The 26,706-nt window shown below is 43.7% G+C and overlaps 1 protein-coding gene across 4 annotated transcripts in view; it reads right to left on the bottom strand.

The window, feature by feature from the left end:
* Nucleotides 1–11,363, bottom strand: part of PCDH19 (protocadherin 19) — a 99,851-nt gene extending 88,488 nt beyond the window's left edge. For 2 of the 4 annotated variants that reach the window (XM_079124425.1, XM_079124426.1), the window contains exons 1-2: nucleotides 7,569–10,583; nucleotides 3,638–3,965 (exon numbers count right to left, since the gene is read on the bottom strand). In XM_079124425.1, the coding sequence (XP_078980551.1) occupies nucleotides 3,638–3,965; nucleotides 7,569–9,715 (2,475 nt within the window). In that variant the 5' untranslated portion in view covers nucleotides 9,716–10,583. Of the gene's footprint in view, nucleotides 1–3,637; nucleotides 3,966–4,648; nucleotides 4,790–7,568 lie in introns of all 4 variants that reach the window. The other 2 variants (XM_079124427.1, XM_079124424.1) reach the window with 2 other exon arrangements.
* Nucleotides 11,364–26,706: the final 15,343 nt, after the last annotated feature.

The following is a 26,706-nucleotide window of genomic DNA, read 5'->3' as shown; positions in this document are numbered from 1 at the left end:
AGACAGTTTGACCAGGCACAGTGGAATGTACCTGTAATTTCAGTGACTCTAGAGACCGAGGAAGTTCACAAGTTTGAGGACGATCTCAGCAATTTAGTGAGGCCCTATCTCAAAATAAAAACTAAAGAGGGCTGGGAATGTAACTCAGTGTTAGAGCAGCCCTGGATTCAATCCTAGTACCTGGAGAAAGAAAACAGAAAAGAAAAAGAAAAAAAGAAAGGAAAAAAAGAAACTATCTTATGTTACTTGCAAGTGAAATCATATGGGTGATCTTAGCTCCCCAACTAGACTATGCACTCTCTGAGAGCAGAAGTTATGTCTTATACTTATTTGGAATCCCCATGGTACACACTACACAGCTGAGCATGGTGGATGCACTAAAAATGCTTACTGATTTGATTTAAGACTCCTGTGATGAATTTCAAAGTGCAATAAAGTAAAGCAGCACAGGAAGTGTGCACAGTAGTTCTGACTTCACGGTGTATAATACCCTTCCAAGTAAGTGCTATAACAGACTCTATAGCAATGAAGCAAGTGGGTTTGTCACAAAAGGGAGTCCAGTGTCCCAATCTTGTAACATGCTCAGGAAAGAGATGTTATCCTGAATTGAAATTATCTGTTTATTGGGTGTTTCCCTATAACCTGTTTGAGGTCAAAGATCAAGTGTATTATTGTTGTCTCCCTAGAAAAGAGTAAGTACAGTGTCTGACATGTTCTAAATGTGCAATAAATGCTAGTGGGTTGTACTAATGAACAAATGGAAGAATGGTTTCATTAAATAGCATGAAAGACAATATAAGTGACACAATACAATTTAGAAATTTTCATAGAATCTTATCACATCATAGAACTCATTCAGTTCCATAATTGTTGAATAAATGTTGTTTTCTTGGATGGATTCCTTAAGTAATGAGGAAAATATAAAGAAAAGGTAGGGAATATAGCAGGATACTATTATCCTAGGAACCCCACTGTACCCTATATTAGTATTTATCATTCCATATTGCAAATCACCTATTTACTTGCTTATCTCCCTATTAGAATGTACATTCATTGTCTTTTTCATCTATGTAACTCCAGATCCTAGAGCAGTACTTTAAAAAGAGTAGAAATTCAACAAATACCAGTTGAACAAATGAGTCAACTATTCCTGCTCTTCTATAGCTTTACTGGACTTAAGTATTCTATTCAGTTCACATTCAGGGGCTTCTAATATGAAATAAATGAAGAAGTGTCATCTTCCCCATGCAAGACTTTGTGACAGATACAGGTCAAATGGCCTGGTCTGTGCTTGGCTGAGTGGATTTTGCCCTTTTCTAAACGGGTTGTTAATTGAATGCTCTATGAATGCATATTGGAAATACAACTTAACTTCACAGTATCTATTACATGCTATCATGGATCTGCCTACCCCTACACACCAATTCTGTGTGATTTTATTCATTAAACAAGTAGAACTTCTGGCTTTGTGAGTCAGGAACATCATCAGAACTGAGACCTTAGCTTTTCTAAATATTTGAAGCAATACATTCTTCACACTGCCCATAGGAGAATCTCAGACAGGACACTAAGTTCTTAAGAAAACCATGTGATCATAGTTGTAGATCTTCTGCCTCTTGAATTATTTCATAGACACAGGGCCTTGCATTTCTCTGGTGCCTTGAACTGATTGCATAAATGATCATGAAGTCCTCAGGATTCGATACTTTTGCCCATCTAAGTAAGAACACTATCAGCAACAAATACACAACCTTGGCATATTTCACCTCCATTTTTTAATGATCAGTGTGAAGAGTCCAGCCATACCACTTTGTAGGTATCATCTATATAGAACCAGCTTAAATTCCTCTTTTTTTATAAGATAAGTGCCCACGGAGAAACACTCAGGTATACACACCTTTGGCAACAGTGATTCCCCAATTGCCTAGTAAAGAAATATAGCACTTTATGAGCACCTAGGAATCAGACTCTTTACACTACACAACATCATATTATCCCTTCCAACAACTTTGCATGGCAATGTACCCCTTTTGTAGATGAGGAAACAGAGAATCAGACCCCATAGCAAGAAGTGACCTTTGGATTCAAAATTGTGATCTGTCTGGCTCCACTACACATAACTACCTCTTTCCCTCTCCACTGCTGAACTATTGGTGGTCTACAAATGATCCTCTAAGTTGTCTATGATCTCGGTCCTCATAGTATTGAGGAATGTTAATAATTATAACTAGCCTGTCTAGCACAATACTAGACTTTCAATAAATTTTTATTTATGGAGTTATTAATTTAAAATATTGGTGCTTTTGTTGCCAGCAAAATACCTCCAGTTGCTCATTAAAAGTACTGCTTTTTTTGAGCTATTAATTCTGGTGGGAACTATTTTTCAGGGGAAGCAATCAATGTAAGTGGTCCTAAGACCCCTTTGCCCTACAAAATTGATATAAACACTATGTGACCCTTTTATGTAAGCATGATAGCCTGGGTATATCAAGTGGAAATATTTCTGAAACAGGAAGGTATCACCAAAACAGCTCTTTCCAAGAAGTTTAGCACCCTGTGTTCTGCCTTCCCTCTCTTGATGACCTGCTTTGTGAATCTTAGCAAATTCATTAGCATCTCTGGACCTCTGTTTCTTCATCAATTGAAGGATAATCTATCAAGATATCTGATTTCAAGCATCAAAGGAGACAACAGTTGTGAAGGTGCTTTGAAAAATGTGGAACTATTCTCCAAGTATACCATATTCCTTTCAGTAGTGGCCTGGAAGAGGGCATATGCCTCCCAGTGCATCAAAATTCTAACCAAAGAGGGAATTGAACAATTCATAGAAAAATGAAAACAACATAAAATATAGCCTTCCACCCAGCCAACCACCCACCATCATCTGAATATCACCCTACTATCCTGAAATATTTCAATAGCCAGCAAGCATCTGACCACATTGTAATTTTTAAAATCCTCCCATTTGGAAACATTCATTCACAGTAAAGGGAAACAGAATTAACTCAAATGCATAGCTAATTCCTAAAATGTTCTCATTAGTGACAGTTTCAACCTCCTCAGCTGTCAAATGTTATTACCAGAACTGCTAAGAAGTGGCAAAGTGACTTATTTTCTTACTTGCCTCCCATTAACCAGCTCATCCAGATTCTCTGCAAGATGCTACAGAACAGTGGTGTGAGGGGGATAAAAAGAAAATAGGGGCTTTAGGAGGCTGAACAGTTCTCACAGGAGGACTATGCCCCCACTGGAGCATTAGACGGATTTCATTCATTTTCAACACTACTTGGTGACTCTTTCTAAGCTATTTCAACTGGCATACTGTTACCACTGGCTGTCAAGCATGCCATATTTGCAACAGGTGGAGAAAACTTGTATTCTGCCAGGACACCATACTGGAATTTCACAGGCTTAGACTTTGTGTTCCTGCTCACAACACCTGCTCACAAAAGTATATGTTGGGTTACCTTTTGCCCCAAGAAACACTGATAGTAAACCGAAGTAAGGAAATGGGCTTGGGCAGAGAGGTTCTCCAACCCCTCTGCATGGGGTTGTGCTAGCATAACACAATATGGTGTACTGGACAGCTCAAAAAGAGGTCTGTGAAGACCTCACAGAGCCACTCATCTGCACTCACCTCAGGCAGAGGCACACCATTGATGATCAGATCTGGCTGCTGGGGGCCCTGGCTGTTGAAAGAGTGATGGTAGATGTGGTTGGCACTGGTATTGCGGGTATTCTGGTTCTCTACATTCAGGAAAGTGCTCTCAGAGCGGCGGCAGCCCAGGGGCAGCGTCTGCTGGTGGTAGTCGAAATAGTTGAGGGAGGAGGTCAGGGAGGAGCAACTGACAACATTCATCTTGTCTGTCTCCTCCACATCCCGGGGTACCAGGCGGATGTCATTCTTACTGATTTTTTTCTTCTTGCTTGATTTCTTTTGATGCCCATAGGAGTACTCAGCGATTCTATGTGACAGAAAAGGCAGCATGAATTGATAACACCCTCCCAAACCATGCACTGATTAATAAACATTAAGCATCCCAGAGGGTTGTACCCCATCTCCGCTCCAGCTCCTTATTCTGGCGCATTACATCATCTGGTTTCTCCCTGTGCTTTTCACATGCGAAAACAAGCTGAGGGCCATGAGGTTTTCATATCAAACATAGTAACCTCCCCCTACCCCCCCCCAAAAAAAAGTTCCTATAATTTGGATCTGGAATTTTTCATTTGAGTGACCAGTGAGCAGGGGTGGGAGGATGGGGAAAGTTGAGCCTATGGGAGAGAAAGCATTAAAATGCTCAAATCTGGAGCTTCCCTGGAACCCAAAACAACTTCTGGGTAAAGTGAGAAGCAAGTCCCAATTTAACAGAAAGACGAGATGGACGGAAATAAAAAATAAACTGCTTGCAAGTTCCTCCAGGCATTTACCATGTAGCAAACTTCCTTAATCAGCTTCCTCTATGATTGACCTGATCAATTTTGGACTGGGGTAGTTCAGAACCTGTACTTTGAAGTCTTCTCAACTCCTCTCATCCACACCCTCCTCCCTGCCCTAGCCCAATTCCCTTCTACTCTCCACCCAGCCCCCTCCTCTGCCAGAGAAATCTGATAGCCAAACCCATTTGAATGAGGGGAAATGCCTTTTTACCTCTTTCCCCTTAGGCTCACTTTCTCCTCTGCCTTTTTGTCTTGCTCCTCGCTAATGGGAGAAACCGAGATGCAATGCAGACACTTGCTGTTTTGTCCTTTTATAAAACAGCCGAGGAGACAAGTGATGGTTAAACAATTACTGCAAAGGAATTTAAAGGTTAGTGCATTCAGCATCCTTCTCCATTCAGGTGTGCCTACAAGCAGCTGTGCTGCAACTGGAACATAAAGAGCTCAATTTAATTAACACTGACACAGACCCAGCAACGTGCACCAAAGACACCAAGCATTAAGAGACTTGTCAAAAGAAATACATTAAAATGTAGGCAGATTCTCAATGTCACTTATTACTTAGCACATAATAATTTCAGCTTATTGTTTGAAAATTCAATTTCTAGGCAATAATCAGCAAAACAATAGGGTTAATAAATAATACAGGTTGATCTTTACAAGGGAAAGACTGTGCCTGTATTCTCACTCGACAAAGCTAATTGTCTGAATACAAAAAGGGAGCCCAATTCAAGCAGCAATTGCAGATCATCTTGCAAGTCTCATAAATGAATGTATTTCAGGAAGAGGCTCTGCAGAAGCTGAGAACAAGAAACCTCTGCCTAATCACATGGAAAGATACGCTCCTGAACTTTAGATTTCTAAAAAGTCTGAGCAGATGGAGAGACTGCATATCTACAGAGGCAAATAATTGCTCTGTCCCTGGGATCTACCTAGAGCTAAGCAGTTGAGTTCCCCTCACCCTTTCACTCCATGCCCAGGCAGACTTGCAGTGATGGCAAGCTGATGTTACTGAGGCTCGGGTGCAGATAAAATTCCCCCAAACCCCAGGAATAGGGTTGATTTTCTTTTCTAATCTGTTTACAGAATCAATTGGAAGTTCTAATCATTTTGTTTACCCATGATGAGTAAGTTTGGCAATGCCCCGTCCAATTATTCAGCTGAGGCATTCATTGCACAGCCCTTTCTGTATTGACCAATTATTTAATTAAACTGTACTTCATTAATCCCAAACCATCACAGGGAAGAGAGTGCTTTACAAAATACACATTTGGGTGAAGTTGGAGAGCACTGAGATTTGCGCATTTTTTTTTCCAAATTCAAATGCTCTCCTCCCTGTTTTAATGATCTCCCTGGCAAGCACTCAGAAAGAGCTCTCACTTCTAGTCATATATCACCAAGAGGTGGCAAAGCCTTCAATATCTTTATTTCAAGTTGATTTCTTTTTCATCAAGGAAAGGGTCTTATGCATTTACTTTATGCTGAGAAAATGGCTTAAAAAGAGCCCCCTCTACCATTATCTCCATATAAATAAAATTTTATTGACCCAGCATTTTTCTCCTATAAAAATCGCCACTGGCAGTCACAGGTTTCAAAGGTAAGAGCAATATTAATTTCCATTTCTCCCATCTGGAATGACTCGGTGCTGAAGGAAAGAAAAGTCATGGCCATTTCACTAGTAACAGGATTAAAGCATTTATGAGGCATTGCAGCTGCTCTTTTATGGCACCTGATTGATATTCATGTGTGGTTAGCATTTGTCTACTAACTTGTGTAATGCAGAGAATAGTAAAAGGGAAACAATAATTGCATGGCTGTTACATATTCAGGGAGCTCTGATTCACAGAAGTGTGCATTTCAGATGGTGTCAACTACAAATCTGACCTACAGGAACATATTTTGACTGATTAACATGCAAGCACAGATGGCACAAAAGACACACTGGATGTGTAGGTGTGTTGAAAGCACACACACACCTTGGTTGGAAATAGCAGCATCATTCATTTTTAGCAAAGTAAATAAACAACTTTTTTTTTTCAACTGTTTCGATGAGACACTGCTGGAAAAATTATATATTATCTTAAATTGGATTCTAGAAATTCTTAGACATTTGTTCTATCCAATTGTAAGGAAGAACTTCAGCAGACCCTCTAATGTGCTAATCAGGATTGTTTTTTAAATGTTATATTTAATTTGAGTTTCCACATTTCTCTTCTCTTTTCTTTGCTCTTCCCCTCATCTCTTCTCACCCCTGCCCCAATGTACACATCCTGCACACACTTCAAGAGAAATTGTAACACAACAGTCCATAGTGACATCCACTGGTAGCAACCAGATCTTAATGCCACAGCACAGTTCCACATAAGAGGAAAGCATCATCAACTCCAAAGATTGCTATTTTTACTGAAACATCTGGATGCAATGTCTTGGCCCTTATTGGGACACACCAACCAACCAGATATTTGAAAACATACAGATGCCTGACAGAATTGCACTTTATATAGCCAGATGTTTAGGGATTAGATCAAACCAAACCAAGAACAGACTTAAAAACACTAATCACCTGCTTCTCCACACACCCCTGTTCCCTCTTTCCTCTACTCTCTATTTCCCAACTTAAACTCCTACTCCCAAGCACTCTTCAGAGTTTATCTCTGCAGCAAAAGAGGGCAGCTGCCAGCACTCCCTCTCCTTTCAGTACCTGTCTCCAAATCACTGTGCTCTGGAAATCAGGTTATGGTTTTCCTGAAAATATGAGTCTCTTCTTATCTCTTTTCTTCTCTCTCCCTTTCTCTCTCTCCCCTCTCTCCCACCCTCCCCCTCCCTATTTCCCATAATTTCATAGAGACAGCTGTGCAAATTTTAAAATGATAATTGCTTTTCTGCTTATCATCATTATGTGACAGAATCCATTCAAACAGTAAATGATTGTCTTCCAGCAAATTGTCAGATCAAAAGAATTGATCAACTTGGACTGTCACAAACTTTTCACCCTCCACAAAGAAGCAGTGTGAGTATGCTGCATGCAATTAAGTGGGAAACAAAAGCACTGGGGTTTTCACACAGAGACACAGATACTCACACCTTACTCATCCAAGACAAAGAAGAAAAGAAAGAAAAGTTGGCTCTACCTGCAATTGTAGGTTCGGATCTCTTTGTTGTCGCGCTTGCACTTGATTGCCACGAAGATCATAGTGACAAAGAGGATGCCAGCAATGGAGCCCAGGGCGATAATGAAAATCAAGGAAAGGTTCACTGAGCCCATTGACTCTTGGGCATCAAGAGCCGGGGACAGGTAGATTAGGACCAGCGCAGAGGCTGAGAGAGACGTCTTGCCGTGGTCATGGGCCACCACAATAAGCTCATAAGAAGCCTTCGAGCTCTCACCGAAGGTGCGGGTGGTTCTGACTTCGCCATTGACCTGATCTATTTCAAAGAAGCCGCGGTCACCCTCTGTCATGTCGTAGGTAACTCGACCATTTTCACCCTCGTCGTAGTCATCTGCCTTGACAACAGTCACCAGGTAGCCTATGCCTGAGTTTCGGGGGATGTAGACCTCAGCAGTGCCATTGATCAGTGGTGGGGCTGTGATAACTGGGGTATTGTCGTTGACGTCGAGGATGATGACCCGCACTGTGGCGTTGCTTTGCAGTGAGGGCAGGCCACCATCCTTGGCCAACACTTTGAATTCAAATGCTTTGGTCTGCTCATGGTTGAAAGATCGCAGAGCATAGATATCACCAGAATTGGGATTAATGGAGACATAAGTGAATACAGGCATGTCCCGAACCTGCGACGGCACTATTTGGTATGAGACACTGCCATTGAGACCCAGATCGGGATCGCGGGCCGACACAGAGAGAAGATAGGCGCCGGGAGTGTTATTCTCCTGCACGATGACCTGATAGTAGGGCTTAGAGAAGTGCGGGTGGTTGTCATTCTCATCAGTTATGCGAACTGTAAAGGACTTGGCGCTTTGCAGCATGGGTACGCCGCCGTCGCGCGCCTGAATGGTAAGGTTGTACTGATCGTGCTGCTCGCGATCCAGACGACCGTCCACCAGGATAGTGGAGAAACTCTCATACTCCTGCAGCCGGAACGGCACGTTGCCCAGCAAACGGCACTGCACACGTCCATTGAGGCCCGAGTCGCGATCAGATACCCTAACTAGGGCGATCACGTAGCCCGGGGGGGCGCTCTCGCTCACCTCCACAAGCTCACTGTTGACCGACAGCAAGTTGATAACCGGTGGGTTGTCATTGGTGTCCAGGACGCTGACGGTGACCTTGCAGTGTGCTGGGATAGAGTTGGGACCCAGGTCCTTGGCCTGAACGTCCAGTTCGTACACATGGCCCTCTTCATAGTCTAGGGCACCGGTGACAGTGACCAAGCCACTGTGTGGATCGATCTGGAAGAGCTCGCGTGTGCGGTCGTTGACATAGCCATAGAAAGAGTAGACAACCTGGCCGTTCGTACCCTCGTCTGGGTCACTAGCATTCAGGCGAATGACAGGTGTGTTGGGAGGCGAGTTTTCAGGCACGCTCACCGCGTAGGTGGACTCGCCAAACACCGGGTTGTTGTCATTGGAGTCAGTCACCTTGATGCTGAGGCCCACAGTGCCCAAGTGTGGTGGGTCACCGCCGTCGAGAGCAGTAATGCGAAAACTGTAGTGCGACTGAGTCTCGCGGTCCAGGCTTTTCTCCACCACAAGTTCAGCAAACCGTGAACCGTCGCCACGCGTCTTGATCTCCAGACCGAACAGCTCATTGGGCGTGAGCTCATAAGTCTGCACCCCAAAGCTGCCAGAGTCGGGATCATAGGCGCTGTCCAGTGGGATACGAGTGCCGGGGCTGGCTGCCTCAGAGATCTCCAGCTCAATTTGTGCCGCCGGGAAACTGGGCGCATTGTCGTTCAGGTCCTTGATCTCCACTTTAATCACGCAGATCTCCATTGAGCTGGACATAACCTCGAGAGAGATGATGCACTTTGGGCTTTGTCGGCACAGCAGGTCGCGGTCGATCTTCTGCTTGGTGACCAGCAGGCCGGAGCTAGGGTTGATGTCCACCAGGTGCGGAGCGGAATTAGACACCACGCGGAAGGCGGAGGCCTGCCTGGGGTCCAGCGCGAAGCCCGCCTCTCGCGCGTCCTTGGCCACGTTAGCGATTACTGTCCCGGCACGCTGCTCTTCTTCCACTGAGTACTTGAGGTTAATGAGGGCGGCCGCCTGCGTCCACAGTACAGCCAGCAGTAGCAGCACCGGCAGCAGGAGCGACTCCATGGCTGCGCGGGGCTCTGCCTGGCCTCGCCTCTCCACACCCCTCCGAGGCCGACGCCGCCGGCGCTCCAGCTTCCCGCCGGCTCGGGCCGCCTGTTGCGCGCGCCCCGTGGCCCCGGAGGCCGCGGGAGGAGTCCCGCCCAGGGCGGCCCGGCGGCGCGGGGCGTATACCCGCGCCGGCTCCAATGCTGAGGTTGCGGTGGGCTCGGCGGGGGCTCGCTGGGGGCCCGGGGGCTCCAAGGTGCCGAGGGAGCGCCGCGCGGCCCCGAGCCCCCTCCCTCCAGCCCGGCTACTCAGTTTTCCCCCTTCAAAGTTAGCCGGGCTCGACTGGCCGCAGCGGCGCAGGGCTGCGGGTCTGGTGGTGTTTTCGAGGCTGAGACCACCCGCGGCTGAGTCCGGACAGCACTTGGAGGGAAGACTCAAAGGGGCGTAGGAGTGCAGCCTTTCAGGCACTGCCCGACCCGCCGCAGCGCACCGGCACTGGGGCTGGCGAGCGCGTTGTCTGTGCACCTGGCATGCGCAAGGACCTCCCCCCAGCGCTCCCGGCTCACTGCAGAGAGAGGACCCGCCTGGAATGCGCCCTCCGGGGTCCGGGGGGGCCACACTGGCCTCTTCAAGGCCTTTTGGGGAAAAAGAGGGCTCACAGGCGGGAGTCTGATTTGCTGGCAAGGGCTGCGTGTGCCCAGGGATCTGGCTGAGCTGGATGGCGGTCCCAGGGCTGACAGAGGAAGGGGGAGGGGACAGAGGCTGCCGAAGAGAACGCGTGCTCCCCCGCGCTGAGATTGGCGTCGGAGGGCTTGGGAGGCGCGTCTGTCCAGGATCCGAGGTGGGCACGGAGTCTCCTCTACAGAGCGGTTGAAGGGCTGTGGCGTTTCTTGGAAATCAAAGTTACCGACGCAGCCCAAGCCGCCACATCAAGTTTGTGAAAACGGGGAGATGGCAATTTGTCCAAGAAAATCAAAGTCCCGGTCTTTTCAATGGCCCGGTGGGGGGAGGGAGGTGGGGAGTAGGGAGGAGGGGAAGGGAAGCTACAACAGTACCGGCCGGAGAGGCGGGGCAGCCGCCTTGGGTACCGGGGGTTTCTCCTTCTCCCTGGGTTTGGGCTGGGGTGTCGCTCCAAGTGTCGCCGCTGCCGTCGCTGCCGCTGCCGCTGCCGCGGAAGGAAGCCCTCTTAGTTCAGTCGCATGTCGCTGGGTCCGCCTCAGCAGCTGCCACGATTGACGGTTTTGTCGCCGCCAAAGTTTACTTGCGGGAGCGTCTCGATTCCATCCTCCCGGAGAGGCACTGACCGCACTGCCTTGGGCTCCCTCCCTTCCGGGCGCTCGCGCGCTCGGAAGGTCTGTCTTGCTCTCTGTCTGCCTCGGGCTGTGTGTGAGAGAGAAAGAGTGAGTGTGTGGCGTGGGGAGTGTGAGTGTGGAGTGTGAGCGAGCAGGAAGAGATGGGTTTGGGGTGGGAGGTTTCGGATCTTAGATGAATCTGCTCCGCTGGAATGCCGCGGAGAGCAACGCGCCTACGGACGCGGATGCCAGTGCCCCCCCGGCAAGCCAGGCATGGTGAGCGGGAGATGTGCTGCCGTCTGCGCTCGCTCGTCCGTCTCCCCTCTGCGCCAGCCACCGCCGCTACTGCTGCTGCTGCTCCTCCTGATGCCGCAAACTACTGGCCGTGGAGTCTGGAGAGAGCCGGAGAGAGCCCGAGCAGCCGAGCCCGGCTACGCCAGGCGTTGGCCAATCAGCGCGCCGCCCAGCGGGCTCCGGTCTTGGGGCGGGACCAAGGCGCCGGGGGCGGGGTGGGGAGGGGCCAGGCGGAAACTTACACACCGGCGGGACCGAGTGGTACCCGGGCCTGCGGAGCCCTTGCGGGAGTCGGGGGAGGCCCGATAGGAGGCACAGGGGGACTAAAGAGGGCAGGGTAGATCGGGAAGAGGGTGTGCTGGTGCTGCTGCTGAGAACCCCGTGCCTCTCCAGTTTGCAGAGATTGCAGGACAGATGAGGATTTGATTCTCTTGACGTGTTTATCTCCCTCACATATCTTCCTTCCTATATTGAATATAATATTCATTCTCTTTCCTCTCTTCCCCCACTGATTCTGCCGATTCTTTGTCTCATCGCCCTGAATTTGTCTGTTTCTCTGTTTTCCTCTCTTCCCATTTTTGGGTAGTGCAAGGAAGAAAGGAAAGGAGAAAGCGCCCCTGGGGTGGTCATTCACCGGCACTTGGCCAGGGCGTCTTCACTTCAGTGGGGGCCAGCATCCATCCAGATCATCGCCCCCATCCCTCAAACCCTGGCAGACGCCGCACTCCCGCCAACCCCCACCAGCAGGGTCCCTGACTGGGTTCGGCTAGCTCTTTTCTGTTGCTTATTAATCAAACTGAAACCGTGGTGCAAAGACTGAACGTTGAAGAGATCTGGACACATTTTACTGCCCCTCACCCCACCCTTTAGATAATTTAGCTTCCTATAAATAAATTGTACATTTGAGAACAGTCAGTGGAGCGAACGCCGCCGCGCTGCACCGTGCCGAGCCTCGCCTTGCCTAACCTCACCAAGCCTGGAGAGCGGAGAGCTGGACAGATGGGGTGGGCGCGCGGTCCGCGTAGGTCTCTGGCAGCAGGGATCCGGTGCTGGTGTGCTGGGCGCCCCAGCCTTCCCACCCCGCCTGGGTCTCAAGGGGCTGCCAGTTCCCCTTGGGCGGCTGCGGCGGCTGCGGCTGTGTCAATGCTGGGAAACCTGAGGCCGGCGTGACCAGGACTGACATCAAGCTTAGCCTGCCTTCTGGATGGAAGGCGCCCTGGGGATTGAGGGGACTCTTCCAAGCCCTGATCTGAACCTCTTAATTAAGGTCACCGGCGGAAGGAATCAAAAAGCACCTCCGCTGAACAAGTTTCATTTTTCTTTTTATTAATCATGAATTGGGGGTAGGGGAGGAGTTTCTGAATTCACAATTCTTGGAAGAGTAAATCTCCCTTCTGAGTAAGTTGTCTCGAATATTTGGGAGTCTTGGGTGAGCAAACTCCTAATTAGCCCAGCGACAATTGACCCGACTTAAAATGAGAATCACTTTTGCCCTTTAAAAACATTAAGCAAGAAAAGGAAAAGGCATTTGGACACACAGTGGATTTTCTCAAAACTGCCATCTTCTTGCAGAGAGCAACTCAGCTGCTTTTTAAATATTTCTCCTTCCAAGGGGAGATAGTTTAGCAGCCTTTACCTTGTCGGTGGGAGGGGAGAAAGGCAGCTTCCTCCTACAGAAAGAAATTATTTGGCGAGTGAGGTTGCGACCCTCCGAATGTGCATCCAAGGCCACGGGGAGAGCGCGGAGATCCTGATACGCTTTCCGCTAGGAGGTCGTTTCACTCTTTCACATCAGAATGCAATTCAGCACAGATCATTAGGGAGAAAATCGAGGCGTCTGCCATGAGTATCGTTTAATTTTGATCATTTAGAGATGCTGGTGGACGGCAGAGAGGGTAGCTCGAGGGAGCCTCATGGTCCGCTGGGTTTTCTGCAGACACCATTGGAAAAACCGGCAAGTAGTGGAGGAGAATGACAACATGGCAGTCCGCGCGGGCGCACCTCGCGGGCTCCGCTAAAGGAAGGGTTCCATTTGATATATCACAGTTATTTACCTTTGATGTCAGTGAGTGGGAATGAAGCGCATCTTGGTCTAATTAAAAAGGCCTAAAAAGGCATTTGAAATGGGTTTGCTATCTGATCACGGGATGCGAGTTCCGTGTTTGGCAGCTTTCTAAAATATTGCCTGGACTATTTAAACACAACAATTAACAGCATGCTAAAATGTTTGCATGCTATGCTTAGAAGCTTTTAGCTGTAAACTTTAAGGCGATCTGTTCCCCTTTAAGTTAAAAAAGGATGATGCTGCTTCCTTGTGGCGAAGGCTGTCAGGAACCCGCTGATCAATAAAAGTAAACTGGCGCCTCCACGGCTTGATTGAGCGGGAGCAAAGAGTCTGAGAAGTAGTCTCGGCCATTAACAATCCCCCAGGTAACGAGAAATGGAAGAATTACTCAGGTAAAATGATTAACATTACCGTGGCATCTGAAAAGATGCACACAACAAGATAAGAAGACTGCGGACCTCTTACCTTAGGGAGTGCTAATAGAATGTCTATATTCTTCTGTCTTTTAAAGATAAATAGGAGAATTCAATTCCTGTAGAATGTCATTACTTTTGTAATTGCAATCACATTGTAAAGACATGTTCTGCATTTGCAAAGACAAATTCTTTTTACTAAGGCAGTGGCACCATTTCCCCCAGCTTCCTGCTCACTGCTCACTGCTCACACTCCAGGAGTCCCTCTTTTCAAAGCACAGCACCCAAGTACTTCCAGCTATCAAACTGCTTTTACAGAAGCCAGATGCTGAGAGAGTCAGGGGCGTTTGTATCTGCTTTCCTTCTTTCCCATTACCTCCCCACCCCCATGCTCAAAGTGACAGTTACACCCCCCCACACACACAATAGTTCTTCCATCCCCCAGTCGGTTTCTACAGATAATCCTTATCCCCTTTGCTCTCAGAATCTTTTTTTTCAAATTGGCATATTTGATCATTATAGTCCAACAATGCTATTGACCAGATGAGTGGCATAAAACACTGTCATGATCAAGAATTTATTAACTAACTGAATAAAACCGTTCTGCGTGTAGATAATAAACACAAAAAGAAAGTTCTCTTCATTTAGCTTCCCTTTACTTCAATCCTGAAGAGAGCCCCACCTCCTCAGCCTCTTTAGAGACACAAGAGGGACATCTAGTGACCATACTTAGTATTTTTTATCCTAGTGTAGAGAAACACTAGGCTCTGGGTACCAACTGTAGTCTATGCAGCCTACCTCAGCTCTCTAGACCAAAGCAACTGCTTAGGCCACTGAGCTCTCCAATCAGAATTGGTGAAGAGATTGTTTTTTGTAACAGATATGGTGGTGCATGCCTGTAATTCCAGCTACTTGAGAAGCTGAGGCAAGAAGATCACAAATTCTAGGCCAGCCTGGGCAATTTCATGAGACCCTGTCTCAAAATAAAATTTAAAAGGTGCTGCAGTGGTACAGCACTTGTCCAGCATGAGTGAGACCCCACGTTGAAATAACCATTACCAGAGAGAGAGAGAGATTGCTTTTTGTGTTTAGAATTTTATCCATGTCGCTAAAATAGTGCCGAATGGCAACAGAAGAAATCAAAATGGGGAAATCCTTATCTTTAAATCAGCCAGTTTGGGAGGGTAATTCTTGCTGCACCAATCAAGATTGGTAAGGGGAGGTTTGTTCAGAAAGGTTAAAATGGATAGTAGGATATAAGACAACAGGATATGAGGGATTGCAGCACTGACAAATTTAAGAGAGCTTTCTGATATGTTTTTAAAGTGTTTGTTTCAGCCTCCAAATAGCTCCAAGTTTCCCTATCTGTCTCCCTCTCCCCTTCTCCTCCTTTTCCTTCTCTTCTCTCTTTGCTGCAGAAAAATGGATCATCTTTTAGCTTGCCTTTTGTTGCATCTCATGGGCATCCTATCCCACTGAAATAATTTGACCAACTGCCTGGCAACATTCTCTCAGAAAGAAAAGTTTGACTTAAAATCTAGTCAAAGTCAGTCACACTTTTTCTGCCTGCATATCTGTTCTCCTTACTTAGGTTATAATTTCTAGAGAGAATCAAAGAATAAAATTGGAGTAAACATCACAAAACTGGAAAGTGACATTATTAAAGACATCATATTATTTAATCTTTACAATACTCCTTGGAGGTAAAGATGCTTTGCAGATGTGGAAGCAGAGTTGCAGAGGAGTAGTTCGATGATTTACCAAGATGACCTCATTACACAAAACTCAACCATTTCCCTTGTGAAATCAACAAGTGCTGGCTGTGTGCCCAGTATTGTGTTAGGGACTGAGAATTTTTCTGATGATGGATCTGGCCCTTGTGAAGATTAAAACTTAGTTGATTAATTTAATAACACATGCAATTCTATGTACTATAAATATTCTTTGAGAAGGAACTAAGATGAGGTATGTCATGTTGACAGCTTCCTGAAATTCTAAACCCTTCTGTCCAAAAGGATTGCCAGATTTCCCCCACCCCTCCTCCTACCATCCCAGGCAGCACAAGGAAAGTCATCAAGAGCAGCAGTCAGAGATGTAAACCTGATGGGCAGGGTTAGGGTGAGGTTTCCACCATCCTGAATGCTGTTTCTGGCCCTTCTAAACAACAGGAAGACAAAGAATGGGACCAAGAAAAGACTTTGAGATCCCGCACACTTTTCCTCTCCTTGCCAAGTCCCACCCCCATTCCTACCCTGTGAGGAAGGATAACAGTGACTTTTAGGAGCTGCAGCAGATAAAGTAGAGAAAGTATTAAGTGCTAAAATTGTTCATCATGGCCTTGATACCTGCTTTTATCAAGAGACACAAGAAAAGTGGGGGATAATGGTGAAATGAGTCTGAGAAAGTTACTAATCACTCCAAGGCTTCCCATTTCGACAATCTCTGGAAAAATTATATCCAACAGCCCCCCCTTGCCTTATCCTCTCTTTAGGAATGCTATTTCCCACAAGACCAAACTCCTGCTGCTGCCAAACTCAAAAATGTCCCTAAATAAACACACATCATGGGGACCATTTAATTAGAAAAGGCTAAATCAGCAGATACATTTCAATAAATGACACTGCTCTCTAACACCTTCTGTACTACCCTGCAGTGATCACCTGTGATGTTTTGACAGCACCATTTGGGCTCTCAGCATTAGCACCTCAGTCTTTTCATGTGAATTCTCTCCAACTAGATCTCAAACACCAGTCTCTTAGGTGCAACCTCATGCCAACTATTACTGTTCCCTACCACCATTACTTTTGAAAACAGATAACTTTCCCTTCAAAGGCACTCTGATCATATCATGCCCACTTCCGACCACTGCCTCTGTTGTCCCAAGGAGGGTAAAAGTGGCATTCCACAGAGGAAATGCCTTTTGACAACATGAAAAATAAAAACCTATTTCCAAATTACAGAAGACCTTGAAAACCAATTGAAACATGAACCACAATGTTAAGAAGAGGAAGCAATTGAAAATGAGCAGACTAGGGATGCCTTCTTTTAGGCTAAGCATTTTTTTGCACCACTGTCCTCAACTTCCAGTGCTGCAACCTATTCCAAAGATCCCAGGAACCCTATACCTGTGTAACTCCCTTCTGATTAGAGTTCCTGATGGGAACTTTGCCTTTAACTCTCAGCCTGGACTTCTATGTCTCTTCTGCTACTTGTGGAGTACTTTCAGTGGGGCAGAAAAGGAGACAGAAATATCACTTGAAGGAATGGGTGAGGATATTAAAGACCCCTGACCAAAATAGCTCTACAAGATGGATCCTGAAAATGATTTTCCAAATTAAAAAAAATCTACCTGATTGCCTGGGGTTATAGGAGGATGCTATTTTTGGAGAGGTCCACAAAACAGAAGAAAATAAACCAGGTCTTTTAAAACAGTGAGATATATGGTGCTGCTGGGGTGAGTGTGTGAACTCCACACTACAACACCTTATTGCATTAAGTTCAAATGAATGATAATAGTCAAAGACTTGGTGAAGAAAGAAACATAAAAGTCAATCTGATAAGCCAATGTCCTAGGCTTCTCCAGGTATTTGGAGCCAAAGATAATCTCATGGAGGCACCAGACCTGTTCTTTTTAATTCTAGGTGACCAGACTGGACCTAGATTTGCTTTTGGTTCCTCCAGAGCTTCACCTAGAACCCAGCAGTGTCATTGTGTAGCTCCCTGGGAGTTCCAGCTGCTCCACAAACTGATTTTTCACTGAACTAGGAAACTTATAGTTGACTAATGTCAACTTAAGTAGGAAAGAAAGAAAACTAATAAACATGAAGAACTGCCAGTTTGACAGCTGCAGTTACATTACCTAGGCTAGCAATGTAAGTACCAAAGGCATGTCACGTATGCCACTAACAGCACAAGGCACAGTATCTGTTCAGGTTGACAAGCCCTGGGGCAGTGGTGAGTAAACTGAAAGAGGGAGATCCCAGAAGGAGGCAGAGAGAGCACCACAAAGGGGACAGATAGAGCAGAAGTGACAGAAAAATCATTTTAGCAGCAGGGAAGTTATGCACCTTTTTTGAATGAGAAGAAAACAATGACTTGCCAGCTGGGAAAGCATCCCGTTTTGGGGTCCAAGAGTTTGCATATTGGTGCACTGGGCTTGGGGGAAAGCATATTAATTTGCGTCTGTTGCCTCCAGCTGGAGCCAGAATGGCCATAGAGGGCCAATGACCTTTCTTCTAAAAGCTGGGAGTTGGGAGGGGTAGGGAGAGTGTCCTGTATCACAGGAGACACCAGCTGGGCTGAGCTTGGCTGGTCTCTTTCAGCAAAGATCACAAAATGCAGCAACATTAGTACCAGGCAATATCTACTCAAAGATAGCAGCCTAGGCAGCAGTGATCAAATTAAGTCTTGTGCCTAATGATGGGTTGGTGAGAGAACTAACAGTCTTAGAGTGGAGTGGGCCCAGCTTGAGGCCTGTGCAGTGCTGCATGTTCTCTGCCCTGGGAAATGGTGGAACTTCAGATAGCCTTGATGTCTAGCTGTGCAGTTTCATTTGGGGGAACAGGCAATCAGTTCTGGAAGGCTGACCGAAAAGAGTGGACAGGATGATAGCTCAAAATGAGATCCATCAATGACTTCGTTGCAGCCCCAGCCAAACAATCAAAAGCAAATAGTCAGCTTCTAAAATCAATGCTTCGTGAGATGATGAGCCAGCCAGTGGAGTTCACATGGGGGTGGGATGAGAAGGAGGTTGAGGAGGGGAGGGCAGAAAAATTTCTTCTTTCCAGCCACCCACCAAAGCAAGCAGCTGCATTTCCTTGAAACAGCAGATTTGGTTCCTAGCAAAATCAGAATTGCAGTCTCCTAGCAGAACAAAACAAAGGAGCAGGGGGCGAGACATTTTTGAAAACAGGAAGGCGTTTTGGCAACAATCACAGGAGGGCTGGTAAGCCATTGTGCTCTTGGGATCCATCTGCTGAGCTCCAGAACATCCTCCTCACACTCCACCCCCCATCCAGCTCTCAGATTGCATGCCCAGGGTCAAGAGCAGGGTCATTCAGGAAGAAACGGTAAAGTGAAAAAAACAGACTCAGCCTGAAAATGAGAAGTGAGAAAAGCGGACCTGATTTCTTCCATCCATGGAGGGTGTGATGGGAAAGAAAGGCAAGCCCTTCTGATTCTTGGTACTGCTGCAGGGGAGCTAGAGGGGGCTTAATTAAATTAATGGAAACTACATTTAAAAATGAAAATCGGTGTGCAGCTTCTAATCAGCCTAGAATTTACTGCTGTGAGAGACCATTGAGGGGAAGATAGTGACTGCATCTTTAAGGACCTGAATAATTTTATAGCTATTAATAATTTTGTTAGTCATGCAATATAAGTGAACACTAGCAAGGTAATCAAATTGCATGCTCCATTGTGGAGATCAGGGCAATCTGGAAAAAAAAAAACTAGACAGTATTCCTTCAATGCAATGTATATGAAGACATCTTCTACAGACCTTTATTCATAATGTAGAAAGGACAGAAAGTAGAAAGGTGTATGTGTGTGTGTGTACACACACACACACACACACACAATTTTATTTATAATGGAGCAAAATATTTGATCTCATAGTCTGTGAAATCACCAGATTAAAACCTCAGCAGAAGTAATCACCTATGAGAGTCAAGAAAGAATTCATAATGCTGAGTTTCATATCTGTTCTTGAAGATTCATGCACAGGCCCCCTCTCCTTTATAACTCAAGGCTTTGCATATTACTTAGTGGACCATTAACCTGTTCCAATATAGCATTAGATTTTTCTAGCCAAGGATAGTAAAATAAAGATGCTTAATTTAGTTCCCTTTTCCCTGAGAAATAAATAGCTGTCACACATCCAGAACAGCAGGGTTCATGAACAGCTTTGGAACATGGAGATCAATGAAATCTGATCCTCTCTTGAGAAAAGGAGCTCTACATAGAGTTTAACCAAAGATTTCCTACCAGAGACAGTCCTGGTCATTGGGAAGCCTTTGAAGACCATCCCGCGTTTCCTGTTCAGTCTCATTAGATCTCCAGTGGACATTAAAACTATTGTACAGCAGTTTTATAAATGTAAATTACTCTCTAAGTGCAAAATAATTATGTTCAACCTACATAACTGATTCCTGATTCCTGGCGGTTACCATAGATTAGTCTAAAATGGTGGACTGAAAGAAAAATTCAACCTTTGAAGCAGATATATTTGTAAGGATGATGGTTATGATGATGACTACCTATTTTTTCCTCAGCCTTCAACTTCTCTTTCTGATAACTAACTTAAAAGTACTTTCATGCTTTGATACATCTTTATGTAATGTGTAGATCTCTCATAAATTGTGATTATTCATGAACAAAAGTTCAATTTTTTAAATCTCCATTTTAAGCCAACATCATCAGGAAATATTGATTGCCTACACTTGATTCTTAAAGATAGAGAATACATAATAGCAGGAGACATGGATCCTGCCTCCCAAGTGCTTACAGACTAGTTGTAGATATACAAGGAGAACTACAAATACAAGGATGTATCTATCATAACAGCAGTGCTCAGCATTGGTATATCCCAAGGTAGAGAGGGGTAGCTGGTGACCTATAAGCTGTAGGAAAATCTTTCCAGTGAAGGAAAGAGTATTTGTGAGATCATATAAACTTAAGTTGTGTGTGAAGAATACAATTTGGCTCAAGCATTCGTTCTACAAACTATTGGAAGTGCTATGTGAGTTACTAAGGGCACAAATTCTGGAGCTACACAGATCTGAACTTGTGTCCTGGTTCTACCATTTCTAGTTGAGTGGCCTTGAGCAAATTTATATAATATCCATTTCATAAAACTGGGATTACATGAGATGATGCCTATAAAGTGAGATACCTAAAGCACTTCATGTTTTATGTTCCCAGTGTAAAATAAAGAACTCAATAATTTGTAGTTGTTATATTTATGGAGTACCACAATCCATTATGTCAGATACAATTCAAAGTGCTAGGCTACTATTAAAGAAGAGAAAATATCTGCCCTCAAAGATCTCATAGAAGGTTTATATAACAGAATTATGGGAGTTGAGTTTGTAAAGGTAGGTAGAGGCTATTATGCAGAGCCTTGATTGCTAAAATGAAGGATTAGAACCTTATGTTGATGACCAGTGGAGTCATTAAGGCTTTTGTTCTGGGAAATACCTAAATATAATTTTTATGATTTGTCGTTTACTTCAAAATAATAAGGTTGGTTTCCTCAACCTTCTTCCACTTTGCCCACTCTTTAGGTTAACTCATTAATTCTTCCACAAGCCAAATTCCAATGTACCATATACCAAAGCAGCATGACTAGAGTGAGTTCAGGTGCATGGGTTGCTGAGAATGAGTAGTAACACAGACTGGAGTATTTTAAGTTAGAAGAGGTTGTGTCAAAAAATTCAGTAAGTCCCGAAATAATTCATGAAAGTACAGGACAGGATAGGTCAACAGAAGATGCCACATACCACATGCAGTTGGAGTACTATGCTAGTTCCCAGATATCTGGTAACCTGCAACAGAGAGTACAGTGAGCAGGATCTATGACTTGGAGGCTACACAAATACCCAAAGTTCATCTCTAACACACTTCATGCTATGGTAATGGGTGTTTACAGTTTGCACAACAGACTTAAATTACTTAATGTGTTTGTACCTACTCTAGCCTAAACTTCAATCATCCTGCTTAGTTACAGCTTGGATGACTGACTTGGGCTCTGAGCTGGGGCCTAGAAATGGGTCACATTAGTATACCTAGCCGGATATACCTGGAGAAGGCAAAGGTAAGACCAAGTGGTAAAAATGATTAATTCTAGAAACCTTGAGAATATATCTGTAAAACCATGGATTGCAATGATTTGCATACTCTTGGGGACTGAAGACCGTGGAACAGAACTCTAGTGTGTATTCCCATAATTTTTATATCTGTCAGTTCTTCTACTGCACCACAGGTATGATATGTTCCAAGTCTATGACTTATCTCTCTTTAGGTCTTGCCTTTGCATACTGAAAACTGAAAATTAAATATGTGTCTCAGAGCAACCAGATGACCAACACCAAGAACCAACCTCTTCCATGTGAACACAAACTAAGCCTGACTTTACAGGTGGACCTAGGAAATAATCGCTTTCTTGGTGCTGTCCACAAACTTCTTTTAGGCCTGACATTTGGGACAACTTCAAAATTCAGAGGATCATTTCTTTCTATAAGACTGCTATGGTTTGAGTATACATGTTCTTCCAAAATTCACATATTGGAACTTAAGCTCCAAGGTGATGGTATTAAGAGGGAAAACCTTCAGGGAATGATTAAATAATGAGAGCAAAACCCTCATGAATGGGATTAGTGACTTTATAAAAGAGCTGAAGGGAACTACTTAAGTTATTCATTTATTTTGGGTTTCCACCCCTTCTGCCATGTGAGGACATAGCATTTGTCCCTTCTGGAGGATGCAGCAACAAGACACCATCTAGGAAAAAGACAGCAGCCCTCACCAGATACTGAACCTACAGCACCTTCATCTTGGACTTCCCAGCTGCCAGCACTGTGAGGCATAAATTTCTGTTTTGTATGAATTCCATAGACTGAAGTATTTTGTTGTAGGAGTAAAAATGGCTTAAGACAAAGACCTACCCATCTTGTGCTAGGTTTCATTTATTAAAAAAAGAAAAGAAAGAATCACTACTTTCTCCTTGAGCACAAAGAACATAGCAGACTTAGTAACTAAATTCATTTTTATCTGCTGCCAAGACTCACAACCAAAATCTGCCATGAGGATGGACTATGGTGGCCCAACATCAGGAATCAGCAGTACAGATGGAGCCAAAGAGATAAGTGGCAAGGCCCTCAGCAGAGACTATGATAGGAAACTAGAGAAGCCAATGTGCTTTCCCATACTTCCTTGGTCTTATAAAACACTGACTGAGGGATCCTAGTGTAATAAACAAGGAGGCTTTCAGTCTCTTTTGATACATACATGTTCTCAGATGTGAGTTTAACAAAAAGATCTAGAATGCAGTTTGGACACAAGATTAATCACATTTTAACACTGGTCAGACCTGGGTTACTAGTGTACTCTTCTATTACTTATAATGTTTAGTTGAGGTTGGTAAAGAGTACAAATTTGTTTAAGGATTCATTTCTGCCTGTCTTGAAGTTTCATTCAGTAAGTAGCCCAGGAACCAAACCCCATTCAATAATCAAGTACCTCCCAAAGAATTGGGAAGTTTCCAGATAAAAAGAATTTTCCTCAGACAAGAGAATAAATTCAGCATTTTGTCTGTGGATGACTGGCTGCTGGGAGTGAGATGAGGACAATCCCTGCTGAAATATCCCCAACCCCAGGTGTAGGAGGTACAGCTTTATTTCCAGAAGCTGAGGCTAACTGCTAAGCCTTGGAACAGCTCAGCAGTTACAAATGACTGGGATCAGACAAGAATCAAAAAGTCATAGCAGGTGGCTAAGTCAGACTTGGGCTGTATCTGAGGTTCCTTCCAGCTTATCCCTGCTGTGGTCCAGTCACTTCTCCATCAAGGCCCTCAGATTTCTTACAAGAGTGTTCTGGCTAGCCACTTCACGATGTCTCTGCATTAAATAAGTCCCAGAATGTTTTCATGTCACTTGGAAGGCCTGCAATGGATCTGATCTGTTCTTTTGTGAGCTTCTGTTTCAAAAAATAGTGTCCCCAACAGAGATTGGAAAGCTGAGAACGGATAGAAATGTGGAAAGAGACAGGAATAGTACTCCTTCTCTTTGGCTGGGCTCCATTTTTCCATCCCTAGTTCTCAGCCTAAAAAAATAATATAAAGTCTCCCAGAATGGTTTTGACCTACTCAAAGTGGTGGGGTGATGTCACACCTCTAGAAGAGAGAGGATGCCATCTTCTTTTCCTCTCCACCATCCAAAGTCTTCATCTCACAAAGGATGTGCTATTCCAGGCATGGCTGGAATGTGGAGATAGTTTATCCCAGGGAGAGGTATTAATTTCTTGTAAATTAATTTATTTCCTCAGTTTAGCATCACATTAGTGACAAAGGAAAAGAAAGGTTTACCAAAGGACCACAGGCAAAATTCACATAAGGAAAAATTCAGGACCAAACTCAATTCCTTATATATCAAGGATTAATAACAATGATATCCTATATTCCTAGAAAATTCATTTTCTTACAAAATAATCTCACATTCATTGTTGCATTTGAGACTCACGACACTGTAAGATAAGTTACAGAATAACTGCATAACAAATGAGGGAACTAAAACTCAGATGATTATGGGACTTGCCCAAGGTTACTCATCTAGGAAGTAAACAGAAGCCAAGACTCAAATCCAAGTCTGTCTGACTCCATATTAGCTCTTTCTACTATACCTGTTGCTATGGCCTGAATGTTTGTGTCTCCCTAACATTAATACGTTGAAGATCTCTTCTGATGTGACAGTATTTAGATGTGAGAACTTTGGGAGATAATTAGGTCATGAGGGTAGAGCCTTCATTTTGGGGTTAGTTCCCTTAATAAGAGACATGAGAGAGAAGATCTCTCTCTTTACCACATGAAGACACAGCAAGAAGGTAACTATCTGTGAACCACGAAGAGGGCCCCCACAATACCAAATCTACCAGAACTTTGATCTAGTACTTTCCAGCCTCCAAAACTGTGAAAAATAAATCTTTGTTGTTTAAGCCACCCAGTCTATGTTATTTCCTTATAGTCATCAGAATTAACACTTGTAGTTTCCCAATCTTCATGAATATAAAGACCTTTTTCCAGATCAAAATATTTCAGAATTCCACAAAACTGTGGTTGTTCTTTTAGTAGTCACTAATTTAATAAAATGAATAATGATGACTAACCACTCTTAAGTTAATAATGCTTTTAAATTAATTTATATTTTAATTATTCAAATGTCACCAGTATTCATTTAATAATATCAAGTACATTATTTTTTAAATCTACAGATAATTCTTGGAGTATATATAGATTTATAGACCCTGAAAAATTGTTGAGGAAAACTTCACTAAACCACCATGTGAGGAGAACTTGATTCATACCCTAAACACTAAACAATATAATGTAGGGATTAAATACTTAAGATTGGGTATAACACTTTCTGAATTCACAATGGTATCTATCTAAGGTCCAAATGCCTGGTATTAATAACTTATTAACAGTATTGCCTTGTTAGTCTTCTGGTCTCAGTCTGTCTTCTCTAAAGTAGGATAATAACAGTACCTACCTCATATAGTTTTTGTAGAAATTGAGATTAATCACGTAAGATACTTAACATAATGCCTGACATGTAGAAAGTACTAAGGATCTTGGATATTATCTGCTACTAAGCAAATGTATTACTTTTATTAGTTTACTAAAATTTTCTTCAATTATTCCATCTATAAAATGGAAATTATAATAGATTAGCTAAGCTAAAGCAGGCAGTTTATCATGATGTGTTGAAGTCCCTTCCAGCCTAAGATATATAGTTCTATGACCATCACTCACTCATCCTAACTGCAGGACCATCCCTCACTCATCCTAACTGCTACTAACTTCAAGTAATGATAGCAGGGAAATCTAGAAGTAAAGAAGTCTATGACAATTTGAATAATTCAGAACAACAAAAACAACTCATCTAATCTGGTATGACCTTATATTAATTTGAATATCTCTGCAAAGTCCCATTTAAAAATAAGGTCAAATTTGTAGGTTCTGAGTGCACATGAATAGGAGGGGGAAACTGTTCAACACACTATGCCAGGCAATATCAATCTGCCTCAGTTCATTCATCAGCAAGTTTGTGAGAAAAATAGGCTCAAATATTTTGATAATTATGGTAATTCCAAATATTCCAGAGTCCATCATTTTTATAGTTTTGAAGCACAGTGTAATCACAGAGGATTGAGTTCACAAAAGAAATTCAGAAGTATGCAGGATTATAGTCTGTTGTCCAAGCAGATCAGCTCAAAACATTAATTTACCAGAAAGTCCCAACTTCCACATTGTGCCAATATTATGGTTAGCACAATGAGAGTGGAAACCAATTCTTTTATGTATTTTAAACAAGTAACACCTTGCACAGTAGGTGCTTAATAAATGTTTATCATCATCATTATCATAATTGTATCATACATTGCCAGCAGAGATAGCTAGTGCTCATTATAGCTCTGTTTTGAGACAATCTCAGTGGGGGAAACCAGAGAGGAGGATTGTGTTCTCCACATGACATAGATTGCCCAGTACAGCAAGTTTTGCCTCTAGACAGTGTCCATAGGATTTTTATACTGTGAACCCCTTAACATTTCAATCTGTCACATACCTCCATAATTACAATACCCTAAAACACAAAATGCCATAAATCCCCAAGATAATGATTTTTTAAACTTTTTTCCTGGTGAAAGAGATTTTTTAAACATTTTCCTGGTAAGAGAGAATGGAATATCAAGAATACAGATAATAATAATAAATGCTGGAAAGGATGTGGAGAAAAATATTTTAAAACTGTTTGGGGGATTGCAAATTAGTACAACTGCTGTGGAAATCAGCATGGAAGTTCCTCAAAAGACTAGGCATGGAACCACCATATGACCCAGCTATATTGCTCCTCATTATTTATCCTAAAGAATGAAGATGATTGTAATATAGTGATACATGTATACCCATGTTTATAGCAGCACAATTCACAATAGACCAACTATAAAACCACCCTACATGTCCATCAATGGATATATTATATATATATATATATATATATATAAAACATATATATTATTCAGCAATAAAGGAACATGAAATAATGTCATTTGAAGAAAATGAATTGAAATAGAGACCATTATATCAAGTGAAATAAGCCAAACTCAGAAGGTCAGGGGTCATATGTTTTCTCTCATATGTGGAAGTTAGAGAGAGGAAACCAAAGGTTATAG

The sequence above is a fragment of the Sciurus vulgaris genome (genome assembly GCF_902686455.1).
Source record: "Sciurus vulgaris genome assembly, chromosome: X".
Lineage (NCBI taxonomy): Eukaryota > Metazoa > Chordata > Mammalia > Rodentia > Sciuridae > Sciurus > Sciurus vulgaris.
This window is presented reverse-complemented; position numbering and strand designations above follow the sequence as displayed.